The sequence below is a fragment of the Heterocephalus glaber genome, unplaced genomic scaffold, assembly GCF_053883595.1.
Source record: "Heterocephalus glaber isolate CG9 unplaced genomic scaffold, H.glaber_assembly_v1.0 deba00001461, whole genome shotgun sequence".
In the NCBI taxonomy this organism is placed as follows: Eukaryota; Metazoa; Chordata; class Mammalia; order Rodentia; family Bathyergidae; genus Heterocephalus; species Heterocephalus glaber.
The window spans coordinates 46,296,362-46,309,931 of NW_028258308.1; the positions used below are offsets into that span (position 1 = coordinate 46,296,362).

Below are 13,570 nucleotides of genomic sequence, written 5' to 3' on the forward strand. Positions count from 1 at the left end.
CAAGTTGGATTTATCTCAGGGAGGCAAGGAAGCTTCAACATCTGTAAATCAATAAATGTAATACACTGTATTAACAGAGTCAAGGACAAAACCACATGATCATCTCAATAGATGCAGAAAAAGCATTTGACAAAATCCAACACCCATTCATGATAAACATGCTACAGAAAATTGGCATAGAAGGTCTTTATCTCAACCTGATTAATGCTCTCTATGTAAAACCAACAGCCAACATCATACTAAATGGTCAAAAATTGAAAACGTTCATGCTAAAATCTGGAACAAGACAAGGATGCCCACTATCACCAATCCTGTTCAATATTGTTCTGGAAACATTAGCCATAGCAATTAGAAAAGAGAAAGAAATAAAAGGAATAAAGATAGGAAAGGAAGAAGTGAAACTGTCATTATTTGCTGATAATATGATACTTTACAGAGAAAAACCCAAAAACTCAGTCCAAAGTCTTCTAGGCCTAATTGACAGATTCAGTAGAGTAGCTGGATACAAGGTCAAGACTCAAAAAACAATAGCCTTCTTATACGCAAATAGCAGACCCATTGAGACAGAAATTTGCGGAATAATTCCTTTTACAATAGCATCTACGTGGAGAGCCAACAGCTCTATAAGTATTAAGATGGACAACTTTGATTTCCTATGAAAGGGTTAAGTGAAATATTGTAGAGCTTGCTGCCCAGCTCTGAAGAAGCTAGGCATAGGAGAAAGTGATAATAACAGCACAAGGACACAGAGCTAGGGAAAAGAACACACAGGACTGTCTCAAGGCCTGGGGAATTTCCAGATGTGCCTTATGTAAGATATTTTCTATTCTTGAGTACTATAAAAGAGAACAGTAAAGTCAATAAAGCAGCTCGGTAACTGGGAGCCCTCCTGACTCTGTTTCTTTGCCTTTCTTTTCTTAATCCTCACTTCCCCATTCAGGAACCGTTTGACAGGTGACGGCAGGCTCCGTCACAGGTGGCGCCTGAACAGGGACCTGAATACGGGGGAGGACGTTGCAGTGAAGGACGCCGCAGCTTGTGGATCCGGTTAAGGTAGGAGCGAGCGATATTACTCGGGAGCGAAAATGGGGCAAGGTAATAGCAGGATGTTGTTTGTGCACACTCTTAAAAACATGCTTCAAGCCCAGGTACCCGGGTTGGACAACAGCAATTATGTAATTTTTTGGAGATGGTTGAAAAAGTTTGCCCCTGGTTGCCCGAAGAGGGAACTGTTAATTTAGAGTTATGGAATAAAGTAGGGAAAAAAACTTCAAGATTATTATGAAGGACATGGGCCAACTAAAGTCCCTATAGATACTTTTAGTTTGTGGGCTTTAATTAGAGATAGTCTGGATCCCCGGCATGAACATGAACGGATGGGCACTTCAATCACCCTTCCCAGTGATGCTGGAGTTCCATCATGCATCCCTCCTTCAAAAACAGATGAGGAGGCTTTAAATTTTCGCCCACCATCCACCAACCCCTTTTTGAAAAGAGAGTCTCTAGATCCAGGGGGTGCAATCACGCTGGAAGAGGAGGCCGCTAAATATAATAATGAGGATTGGGCTCCTGCTCTGGTAATTGCTTTAGTAGATAAAAAAACTGTAAGTAATCCGGAGCCTCCAATTTCTGAACCCTTCACCCCCAAGGTGAATCTTCCTTCTGTCCCTGAGGTGGACCCCCCTTCCGGTATGATCCCGTGGCCTACATCCGAGGAAGTTTTAAGGCTGGCTAAGCAGTTGGCTGATATTGTGATTTCTCATAAGGAACAATCAGTTAAGACAGCCCCCCCCAGAAGGTTGGGTCTCCTGTTCAGGATGGGAGACCCCTCCAAAAAATATTGCGATGCTCTGCCCGATGGCTGCTGCCGCCTTACAATCTCAAGAAAAAGGTGTAAAGTTATAAATCCCCTATATAAATTTCAGTTGAGCTCCTTGTCCCCTTTACAATCTGCCCTGGCAGAAGGGGGAAAGATTGGAGAACATATTGAAGGTTTTCAGAGGGTTTTTCCTGTCCTTCATAATTATGATGCACAAGGCAATATTGTTGGCGGACAATATCAACCCATAGCCTTTAAACAATTGAAAGAATTGAAATTGGCCTGCTCTCAGTATGGTCCCAATGCCCCTTTTACTCAGGCCTTGTTAGATGCTCTGGCCATGGAAAAATCTCCCGCCAGCAGACTGGAAACAGCTTGCCAAGGCTTGTCTTACAGGAGGTGATTATTTATTGTGGAAAACTGAATATGTTGAGCAGTGCCAAAAAAACAGCGGATCTAAATTTGGCAAATGGCAATGGCATTTAATTTGATATGCTGGTCAGAGAAGGGCTATTTCATAACCTTCGGAATCAGATGGAACTCCCGCCTGCTGTTTTAGCTCAAGTCGGTGCCGCTGCTAAGCGTGCCTGGCTGAGACTTCCCTCTACTGGCCAACAAACAGAAGAGCTATCCAAAATAAGGCAGGGCCCTGAGGAACCTTTTCAAGATTTTGTGGCTCACTTAATGCAAATGGCCTCTCGATTGGTGGGTGACTCAGAAGATGGATCCCTCCTAGTTAAACAATTGGCCTATGAAAATGCTAACACCGCTTGTCAGGCAGCCCTTGGACCTTATCGAAAACTCGGATTATATTCATTTGTGCTCCGATATTGGCCCTTCATATACTCAGGGCCTTGCCATGGCTGCTGCCCTGCAGGGAAAAACTGTTAAAGATGTCCTTTTCCAACAAACTTCTCGAAGGCGTGGAGCTAGAGTTGCAGGACCCCGGGAAGTTGTTATGGATGCGGACAAATAGGTCATCGAGTTAGACACTGTCAGCACCGTGCTGCCGCTCCCTCAACTCCCTCCGCCCCGCTTGACTCGGAAAAGCGCCCGGGGTTGTGCCCCCCTTGTCGGAGGGGCAATCATTGGGCTAATGAATGCAAATCAAAAAGAGATGCTCTAGGAAATGTTTTGCCACTGGGAAATGGGCGGAGGGGCCCACCCCAGGCCCCAAAACAAGCCTACGGGGCTCTTCAAGCCTTTGTACCCCCCCAGAAAGGAAATCCATTTCTCAACTCTTCCGAGCCACCTCAGGCAGCGCAGGATTGGACCTCTGTGCCACCTCCCGCGCAGTAGTAACACCAGAAATAGGGATGCAGGCCCTGCCTACAGGGGTTTGGGGGCCTCTGCCCCCAGATACTGTTGGGCTTCTTTTGGGCCGAAGCAGCAGCACCATGCGAGGGTTGTTAGTGGCCCCAGGGGTAATTGATGCCGATTTCACAGGGGAAATAAAAATTATGGCTCATTCTCCTTCTACTTTTCAGTAATTCCTGCAGGTCAGCACTTTGCTCAGTTGCTTATCCTGCCTCCGGGCCCAGGCCAAAAGAGGACATTGAGGTTTTGGCTCCTCCAATGTTTATTGGGTACAAAGTATAGGGACCCATAGACCTGAATTGCAATTATATATTAATGGAAAAAGTTTCAAGGCACTGTTAGATATGGGCGCCGATGTGTCCATTGTGCGAGTGGATCATTGGCCTTCTTCCTGGCCAAAAATGAGCACCATGACCCAATTACAAGGAATTGGACAAACTAATAATACAGAACAGAGTAGTGATTTGTTAAGGTGGTCTGATGATGAAGGCCATTCAGGTACTTTTCAACCCTATGTAATTTCAGGTTTGCCTGTAAGTCTCTGGGGAAGAGATGTCATGAAAGATATGGGAGTATATCTTTATATTCCCTGCAAACAAGTCACCCAACAGTTAATGGACCAGGGCCTTCTACCCCATCAGGGTCTTGGTTTTGATGGACAAGGCAAACATGTGCCTATTGAATCCTCAGGAAAATTTACTAGAACTGGATTAGGATATTTTTAAAGAGGGCTGTTGATCCTCCTGTGCCTCATGCAGATCCTATCACTTGGAAAAGTGATGAACCTGTGTGGGTAGATCAATGGCCCCTTACAACAGAAAAGATTTTGGCAGCCAAGCAGTTGGTACAGGAGCAGCTCAATGCAGGACATATTGTTCCTTCTAACTCCCCACGGAATTCGCCCATCTTTGTAATCAAGAAAAAGTTTGGTAAATGGCGACTCCTTCAAGACCTTCGATGGGTTAATTCCATTATGGAGCCTATGGGAGCTTTGCAGCTTGGGCTGCCTTGCCCGTCTGCCATACCAAAAAATACTTATAAAATTGTTGTAGATCTGCAAGATTGCTTTTTTACAGTTCATCTAGCGAAAGAGGATTGTAAACGTTTTGCCTTCAGTGTTCCCTCAGTTAATTTCCAGGAGCCTATGAAATGATATCAGTGGTTAGTCTTGCCCCAGGGAATGGCCAATAGCCCAACCCTATGTCAAAAATTTGTAGCTAATGCCATTGAGGATGTTCGCCTTCGCTTTCCTCAAATATATATGATTCATTATATGGATGATATCTTTATAGCTGATAAAAATGAGGGCACTCTATTAATGGTTTTTAAGTGTTTACAACAAGCTCTACAAAATTCTGGTTTGATTATTTCTAGTTCAAAGGTTCAAAGATTCCCCCCTTTTCAATATTTGGGTTTTGAGCTTGCAGAACAAATAATAATACCCCAAAAATTGGATATAAGAAAAGATCATCTTAGCACTTTGAATGATTTTCAAAAGTTGTTAGGTGATATTAATTGGCTACGCCCAACATTAGGTCTAACCACAGGGGAGTTACGTCCCCTTTTTCAAATATTACAAGGGGATCCTGACCCTTGTTCTCCTAGATCATGGACCCCTGAAGACCGTGATGCTATTCAACGAGTTGAACAGGCCATTGACTCTAGTCAGCTTCGGTATATTGACTATTCTCTATCTTGGAGTTTGTGTGTATTAAGAACCAGTTATCAACCTACAGCCATTTGCTGGCAGGATGGCCCACTTTTATGGCTCCACTTACCTGTTTCTCCTGCTAGAGTAATTACCCCCTATTATGAAGCTGTTGCTCAATTAGTTAGTTTAGGCCAACCAGAATGTCGACTTTTTTTGGTCTTGATCCCCCCGAGATTATTGTTCCATATGGAAAGTTACAAATTGATTGGTTGTTTCAAAATGTAGATTCTTGGGCCATCGCCTTTGCCAGATATCTGGGAAGTGTTGATAATCATCTCCCTAAAGATAAATTGTTACATTTTGCCTCCCTCCATGCCTTTTTATTTCCTACAATTATTAAAACATGACCTTTAAAAAGTGCATCTTTAGTTTTTACTGATGGCTCTGCTAAAGGTAAAGCAAGTCTTATCATTGATGGTAAAGAAATTGTTTTAATTGTTTCATCCCAATCAGCCCAAATTGTAGAACTTCTTGCTGTTTTAGAAGTTTTTAAAATTCTGTCTGATGTTCCCTTTAATTTATATACTGATAGTCAATATACTGCCAGGGCAATTCCATTATTAGAGACTGCAGAGTTATATTCTTCCTCTTCTTCTAAAATTCATGATTCATTTTTATATATACAATCATGTATTCGTGCCCATAAAGCTTCCTGCTTTGTCGGACATCTAAGAGCTCATTCTGGCTTACCAGGGCCTTTAAGTCAGGGAAATTCCCGGGTCGATGCCTTAACTTGTTTAGTTAATCTTACTCAAGTTCAACAGGCCTCACTATCTCATAAATTATGTCATCAAAATAGTCATAGTCTTTATAAACAATTTAAAATTTCTCGTGAGGCTGCTCGTCAGATAGTTAAACAATGTCCCACCTGTTCTGAACATTTTTTGAGTCCTCATTATGGTATCAATCCTTGTGGCCTCAAGCCTAATCAATTATGGCAAATGGATGTTACCCATATTGCAGAATTTGGGAGATTAAAATATGTTCATGCTAGTATAGATACCTATTCTGGCTTTTTGATGGCTACAGCTCAAGTTGGTGAAGCTACTAAACATGTTATTATGCATTGTTTAAAATGTTTTGCTATGGTTGGAATTCCTTCTATTATTAAAACTGATAATGGGTCTGGTTATGTTAGTAAAGCCTTTCAGTCATTTTGTTTACAATTTGGGATTGTTCATAAAACAGGTATACCTTATAATCCCCAAGGCCAAGGTATTGTGGAACGTGCCCATGGGACCCTAAAGGTTCAGCTTAATAAATTAAAAAAGGGGGAGTTATATCCCCTGACCCCAGCTAATTATATAAATCATGCTCTTTTTGTTTTAAATTTTTTGACTATAGATAGATAAGGCTTAACTGCTGCTGAGCGTTTTTGGCATCCAAAGTCACAACAGTCTTATGCCCAGGTAAAATGGAAGGATCCTCTTACAGGTTGCTGGAATGGGCCCGACCCCGTTTTAATCTGGGGACGAGGGCATGTTTGTGTTTTTCCTCAGGATGCTGAAGGTCCCCACTTGTTGCCTGAATGCTTGGTCTGGCAGGTTGATGTCACCCCCCATCCTGGTAATGGGTCGTTGCCTCCTGTGGATCCTCCTGATCAATGAAGTATCCGCTAAACTCCTCTGGTCCTTCATGCCGGATCCCCCTATGGTACATCCGTATAATTGGGAAGATGGAGAAGTAATGGTCTGGGTTAATGACACCCACTGGCTCGATGAACCTGCCCTTTCTCGTGAGGAGTCCCACTTCATTAAAAATTTCACCTACCATGGGGTTGGCAGTGGTACCCCCATTTGCTTTACCCATGGCACGAATGAAGCAGGGTGCATACAGGTACATCAGTTGATGTTGCAAGATTGGTATCGCCCTTCCTGCCCATATTATATACAGGAGATTAAATTGGCCATGCCCCTTGGTACCATATTTACTGCATCAGGACATGAAGAGGCACAGGACTTTCTGCCCTGTGGTGTTGGATGATGTGTTAATAGAACTGCCTCCTGGGAACGATGTGTGGGAGATCAACCATACCGATTCAACATCTCAGGCACTTCCAGCTACATTTTGGATTGGTCAGCTACCTGGCCTGTTCTCAACCTAACTCAATCCATTCCGTCCCAAGCAATTTCTACCAGACTTTGGTGGACTGATAAAAAATATGGCCAACCCTATCTTTGGAAGTTGGCTGCTGCCCTCCTCCCATTGGAGGGGAAGATCGGCAATGGGTCAGCCACAGGAGGGACAATGAAACAGGTTAATGTTACCGTTTGTGTAAGACCACCAGTGTTGTTGTTAATTGGAGAGATTGGGTTGTCATTTTTAAATGAGTCAATGTATAATGTATCCTGTATTAATTGTATTTTAAGTAATTGTGTTGTTTCTTCTGTGTCTAATGGATCTCGGGTTATGGTTTTAAAAAATCCTAGTTTTATAATGATGCCTGTCAATGTATCTGAGCCCTGGTATTCCAGTCAGGGCATACAAGTCCTTGAAGATCTTAAAAGGGCCCTGCAGAGATCTCGGAGGGGGGTAGGTCTGGTGATAGCAGGAATTGCCACCCTCATTGCATTAATAGCCTCTTCTGTGATGGCTGCTGTGACCTTAGCTGAAACAGTTCAAACTGCACAATTTGTTAATCAATTGTCTGAAAATGTGAATTGGCTTTGGAGATGCAGGAGGATATTGACAGAAGGGTGGAACATAAATTAAATGCCCTATACTCAGTAGTTTTACATTTGGGAGATGAATTTGAAACCTTAAAAATGAAATTTAAGCTACAATGTCATGTAAATTATAATTGGATGTGTGTCACTGGAAAGGAATTTAATTTTTCACAATATAATTGGGAAAAGGTTCAATTGCATTTGCAGGGTGTGTGGCATCATGAGAACCTGTCCCTGGATTTGTTACGCTTACATCAGGAGATAGTTGCCATGCAGGAAGCCGAACCTCTTCATTTTGATGCCTCAGAATATGCTCAACAATTTTTAAGTCAATTATTAGATCATTTGCCTTCCCTGATGGGAGTCTCTCATATGTTAATTGGTCTTTTGGTGGTGATTGGAGTTCTTTTGATGATTTCTATGTTGCTCCCTTGTCTATTTAAATTTGTCTTGCAGACTTTTTCCTGTGCCTTTGGAGAGATTCATGGCCTTTGGCTTCGTGCTTTGCCTCCCCAACTGGTAATTTAATCTGAAAGGCTGGTAGTCAATGATGGGTAAGGAGGGAGTCAGCGAAATTACCGACCTAAGACAGAGGTGGGATAAATTCTGTCCTTTTCTCAATGACGGGTAAGGAATTTCGCAGTGACCCTCCACCTAAGACAGGCACAGTCTTCTTCATAACAGTCATTTTTATAAAAATAGAGGGGGAGATGTGGAGAGCCAACAGCTCTGTAAGTATTAAGATGGACAACTTGGATTTCCTATGAAAGGGTTAAGTGAAATATTGTAGAGCTTGCTGACCAGCTCTGAAGAAGCTAGGCATAGGAGAAAATGATAAGAACAGCACAAGGACACAGAGCTAGGGAAAAGAAAACACGGGACTGTCTCAAGGCCTGGGGAATTTCCAGATGTGCCTTATGTAAGATGTTTTCTATTGTTGAGTACTATAAAAGAGAACAGTACAGTCAATAAAGCAGCTCAGTAACTGGGAGCCCTCCTGACTCTGTTTCTTTGTCTTTCTTTTCTTAATCCTCACTTCCCCATTCAGGAACCGTTCAACAGGTGACGGCAGGCTCCGTCACACATCTAAAAAATGAAATAACTAGGAATCAACCTAACAAAGGAAGCAAAAGACCTCTACGATGAAAACTACAGCACTCTGAAGAAGGAGATCAAAGAGGATACAAGAAAATGGAAAGATATCCCTTTTACCAGGGTAGGAAGAACCAATATAGTGAAAATGACCATACTTCCCAAACTACTATATATATTCAATGAAATGCCAATTGAAATTCCAGCATTATACTTCACAGAACTAGAGAAAATAATCCAAAAATTCATTTGGAAACAGTAGAAACCTAGAATAGCAAAAGTAATTCTAGGTTACAGAGACATGGCTGAGGATATCACAATCCCCAACTTGAAACTATACTACAAAGCTACTGTGATAAAAACAGCATGGTACTGGCAAAGGAACAGACCCAAAGATCAGTGGAATAGATTAGAAGATGCAAAAACAACTCCAGACATACTCAGTCACCTCATCTTTGACAAAGGAGCCACCACCCTCATTGGACCAAAGATAGCCTATTTAATAAATGGTGCTGGTAAAACTGGATTTCAACCTGTCAGAGATTAAAACTAGACCCATACCTATCACGGCACACTAAACTAAGACTGAAGTGGGTTAAAGATCTAAATATTAAGTCAGAAACACTAAATTTGTTGGAAGATAAGTTAGGTAGAACTTTTGATGACACTGGCATAGGAAAAGACTTTATGAACAAATCTTCAGTAGCATGGGAGCTAGCACAAAGAATCCACAACTGGGATCTCATCATATTAAAAAGCTTCTGCACTACGAGAGAAACTACCAACAGAGCTAAGAGAAAACTTACATTGTGGGAAGAAATATTTAGCAGCTGTAGCTCTGACAAAGGTCTACTGTCAAAAATATATGAAGAATTGAAAAAAATCAGGCCCCCCAAATTCAAAGACCCAATTCAAAAATGGGCATCTGAAATGAACAGACATTTCTCAGACAAAAAAGTAAAAACAGCAAATAAATGTGTGAAAAAATGTTCAACATCACTGGTCATTTGAGAGATGCAGATAAAAACAACACTGAGATTCCACCTCACCCCAAAAAGAATGGCTGCTATCAAGAAATCAACCAATAACAAATGCTGATGGGGGTGTGGAGAGAAAGGAACCCTTTTCTATTGTTGGTGGGAATGTAGATTGGTGCAACCACTGTGGAAATCAGTATGGAGATACCTCAAAGAACTAGGTCTAGAGGTCCCATTTGACCCAGCTATTCTCCTACTGGGAATAGTCCCCAATGAAGAAAAAGAATCTTACCACAGCGAGAGTTTATTGTGGCACAGTTTGTAATAGCTAAAGCTTGGAAACAGCCCAAGTGTCCATCGACTGGAAACTGGATAAAGAAGATGTGGTGTTTTTTTTATAAAATTGAGTACTACTCAGCCATAAAGAATGAGAAGCTAGAGACATTTATAGCTAAATGGATGCATATTGAGGTCATACTCTTAAGAGAAATAAATAGGACACACATGTGTAAATACTTAATAGTTTCTCTAGTGTGAGAAATTGAAAGTGTAAATAAGGATGAAAATGATTAAAATGAATAATTGATAATTTGAAATAAGAAAAGGTCCAAGGGTTTGGGGATCATGGAAGGGGAAAGGGAAGAGGAAAGTGAAGAATGGAAAGGAAAAATTATGAGAAAAATGGAATCAAATCTGTGTATATATGGGAGTATGGAAGGGGTGAAGGGTGTACAGGTAATGGGAGACAAAATAAAAACTAAGATACATCATGTTCTGGTACAAACACCCAATGATAAATGTAAATGTATTTTATATCAAAAATGTGCCAATAAATATATATATATATATATTTTAAAAATGTTCTGGTATGTTGTACTTGCATTATCATTTAGTTCTAGGAAATGTCTTTTTCTTCCTTAATTTCGTGACACATTGTTTATTTCAAAGCATATTGTTTTGTTGCCTTACATTTGCATAATTTCTGTTTTCTTTTGTTGTTTATTTTTAACATCACTGTGCTGTGGTCTGATAATAGCAACGGGATAATTTCAATTAATTTACATTTACTTGAGATTGATTTATTTCAACCCTTACACATTGTTGGTGGAAATGTAAACTAGCACAGCCACTATGAAATCAGTACGGAGAGTCCTTCAAAAATACAAAATTAAAAATAGAGGAAACATAAGATGTAGTCTATCATTCCATGTTATATAATCCAAAGTAATTAAAGTCAGAATACAATACAAATATTTACATAGCAATATTTATTGTGCTGTTAGTCACAGTAGCAAAGTTACAAAATAAACTTAGATGCTCATCAGTGGATGAAGGATAAAGAAAAAGTTATATATATACATATATATGTATATATATATATAATGAAATGTTATTCAATGATAAAGTAAAGCAAAATCATGTCATTCTCAGGAAAATTCATGGACTTGAAGATCATCATTCTAAGAAAATCAAGACAGACACTGAAACCCAAACATGACATTTCTTTTTATATATACAATCAAGGTGGGGGTAGATGACATGATAGGAGAAGAGGGACTATCAGGGAAAGCAAAGGTGCCCATATGAAGTCTAAGCAGGGGGAATATGGAGGATGGATGTAACTAATCCCAATAACATGCACCAGGGAAGAGTCACAATGAAAACTATTATTGTGTACAACTAGTACATGGAAATAATTGTAATGAAAAGGAAGGATGGAAAGAAAGAAACAAAGAAATAAAGAAAGAAATGTAGAAAGAAAGGAGAGAGAGAAAGAAAGAAAGAAGAAAGAAAGGAAGAAAGAAAGAAGGAAAGAAAGAAGAAAGAATTTGTTACCAAACAGCCAAAGATGTATGAACTATGCTGCAGATCCTCTCTATAAAGAACAGACACATATGAAGGGTTTAGTGAAGGACTATGGCTATGAGACTAAATATGATCAAATATTCTGATCCCAAGAGTGTTTTCAATCATTGAGGTGGCTGATATTAACAACTGGGAAATCTTTCTTGAAGCTCATGAATGTTCTTTTGGAAAAGCAAGTGTAATAAGTCTGCTTACTGATGTGTGCCTGTGATTGCTCAGAAGACAGGGAGGGATCATCTGGCTGTTAAAGACTTCACCTTTCCCTGAGATTGCAGGATCCTCTTCCATGCTATCTGCACATCCTTGTTTCTCAGGGTGTAGATGAGTGGGTTGAGCAGGGGGGTGATAACGCAGCAGAAAAAGGACATGAACTTGGCTTGGGAAGTCTTAGATGAAGGCTGCAGGTACAAGTACATGCCTGGTGCAAAGTACAGGGTGACCACCAGCAAGTGGGAACTGCAGGTGCTGAGTGCCTTGCGCCTTCCTTCAGCTGAAGGTAGCTTGAGTATAGCCCTAGCAATGAAGGTGTAGGAGATGACCATCATCAGGGGAGCCAGCATTCCAAATGGAATGGTCACCAATGTGATGGCCAGCTCATTAGCAGAGGTATCCCCACAGGCCAGCTTTATGAGCACAGATACCTCACAGAAGAAGTGGTCCAGGGTGTGGTGCCCACAGAGCGGGAGCTGGAGGGTAAGTGAGGCTTGGAGCAGAGCATTGGCCAGGCCACTGGACCAGGAGACAGCTGCCATCTGTATACACACCCAGGGACGCATGATGAGAGTGTACTGGAGGGGCCGGCAGATGGCCACATAGCGATCAATGCCCATCATGGCCAGCAGGGCACATTCAGTGCTGGCTGCCAAGCAGAATAGATAGCTCTGTATGATGCAGCCCCAGGAAGTAATGGTCCTTTCTGGTCCCCACAGGTTGGCCAGCAGCTGGGGCACAGTGGTGCAGGTGATACACAGATCCAGCAGAGAGAGGTTGTCCAGGAAAAAGTACATGGGCGTCTGGAGTCTGGGGTCCACCAGGGATAGGAAGATGATGGAGCTGTTCCCCACCAGTGTGAGGAGGTAGGAGACCAGGACCACTGCAGAGAGGGGCCTCTCCAGCCATGGAAACTCTGAGAAGCCCAGCAGGACAAAAGTATTGGGAAAGCTCATGTTTCCCCTTTCCATGGCATGTGTCTCTAATATATGGCTGGAAGAAATGGGACAGGATTTGAGGATAAATATGTGTTTTGTTTTCTTTTTTTCCTCACTGGTATTATTAGTGTATGCTTTTATACAAAATAGATTCATTTGACTCTATGAACTATTTTTTGTCCAGAGGAAGGCATCAAATGAAGATTATTTAAGGCAGTCCTCTCTCTTTTTCATTTTTTCTATTTTTATGGTAAGATCCATGATACATAACATTTATTACCTTACCTATGCAGTTACCTTATTACCGGCCAATTTAATTCAGTGCAATTAAGTACACTGATAATTTTGTATCACCATCACCACCACCCATTTGCTGAATCTTTTCACCTTGCAAACCCGTCTCATACCGATTAAATATCTCCTTTCCCTCCCCACCATGGAGAGCCCATTCTGCTCTGTATTGGTGTGATTTTCATTACACTAAAGTAGAATCACACAGCATTTATAATGTGGCGAGGAACTTATTTCCCTTACATCATACCCCAAAATTTCATTGACACTGGTGAATACACTAAAATGTTTTTAGGCTCATAGTGTACATATATAAAAAGGATGTTTATGCATTCATCTCCCAGGTGATGCACACATTGTCTTCTTGCTTTTGCTATAGTGATTAATGCTGCTGTGCACATTGGTGTACAAGACTTCTGAGACCCTGCTTTCCTCTTCTTTGCGTGTACACTCAGAAGTGACCTCTCTGCCTCCTAAGGTAACTATAGGCTAATTCCCATGATGAAAGCTGCACTTGCCCAGCTGCTGCACTGTTTTCCTTCCTCCTCCATTGCATGAGGCCTGCAACCATCCACATGCTGAGCAGCTGGGTGTTCCTTCTGTGTGGCTTTGACATTCACCAGCCCTTGGGGACCAAGTTGCACCTGTGTTTCCTGGGTTTCCTACACTGTACCTTTTGTAAG

At 41.4% G+C, this 13,570-nt stretch overlaps 1 protein-coding gene and 1 long non-coding RNA gene across 2 annotated transcripts; one reads left to right on the forward strand and one right to left on the reverse strand.

Annotated features, from left to right (window-relative positions):
• The first annotated feature begins 795 nt into the window (after positions 1-795).
• LOC147826828 (uncharacterized) lies at positions 796-9,536 on the forward strand. Its single transcript, XR_015438743.1, has 2 exons — positions 796-1,053; positions 7,970-9,536. It is a non-coding gene; the product is annotated as an uncharacterized LOC147826828 (long non-coding RNA).
• Positions 9,537-11,598: 2,062 nt separating this feature from the next.
• On the reverse strand, positions 11,599-13,349 carry LOC101718005 (olfactory receptor 2G3). The gene has a single exon (XM_004870952.3). It carries the CDS (start codon positions 12,750-12,752, stop codon positions 11,682-11,684), a length of 1,071 nt encoding a protein of 356 aa, XP_004871009.3. The 5' UTR covers positions 12,753-13,349; the 3' UTR covers positions 11,599-11,681.
• Between the last annotated feature and the right edge of the window lie 221 nt (positions 13,350-13,570).

Coding starts and splice junctions, on each gene's coding strand:
- LOC101718005 (XM_004870952.3), bottom strand. CDS start 12,752: ATGAATCTATTTTGTATAAAAGCATACACTAATAATACCAGTGAGGAA.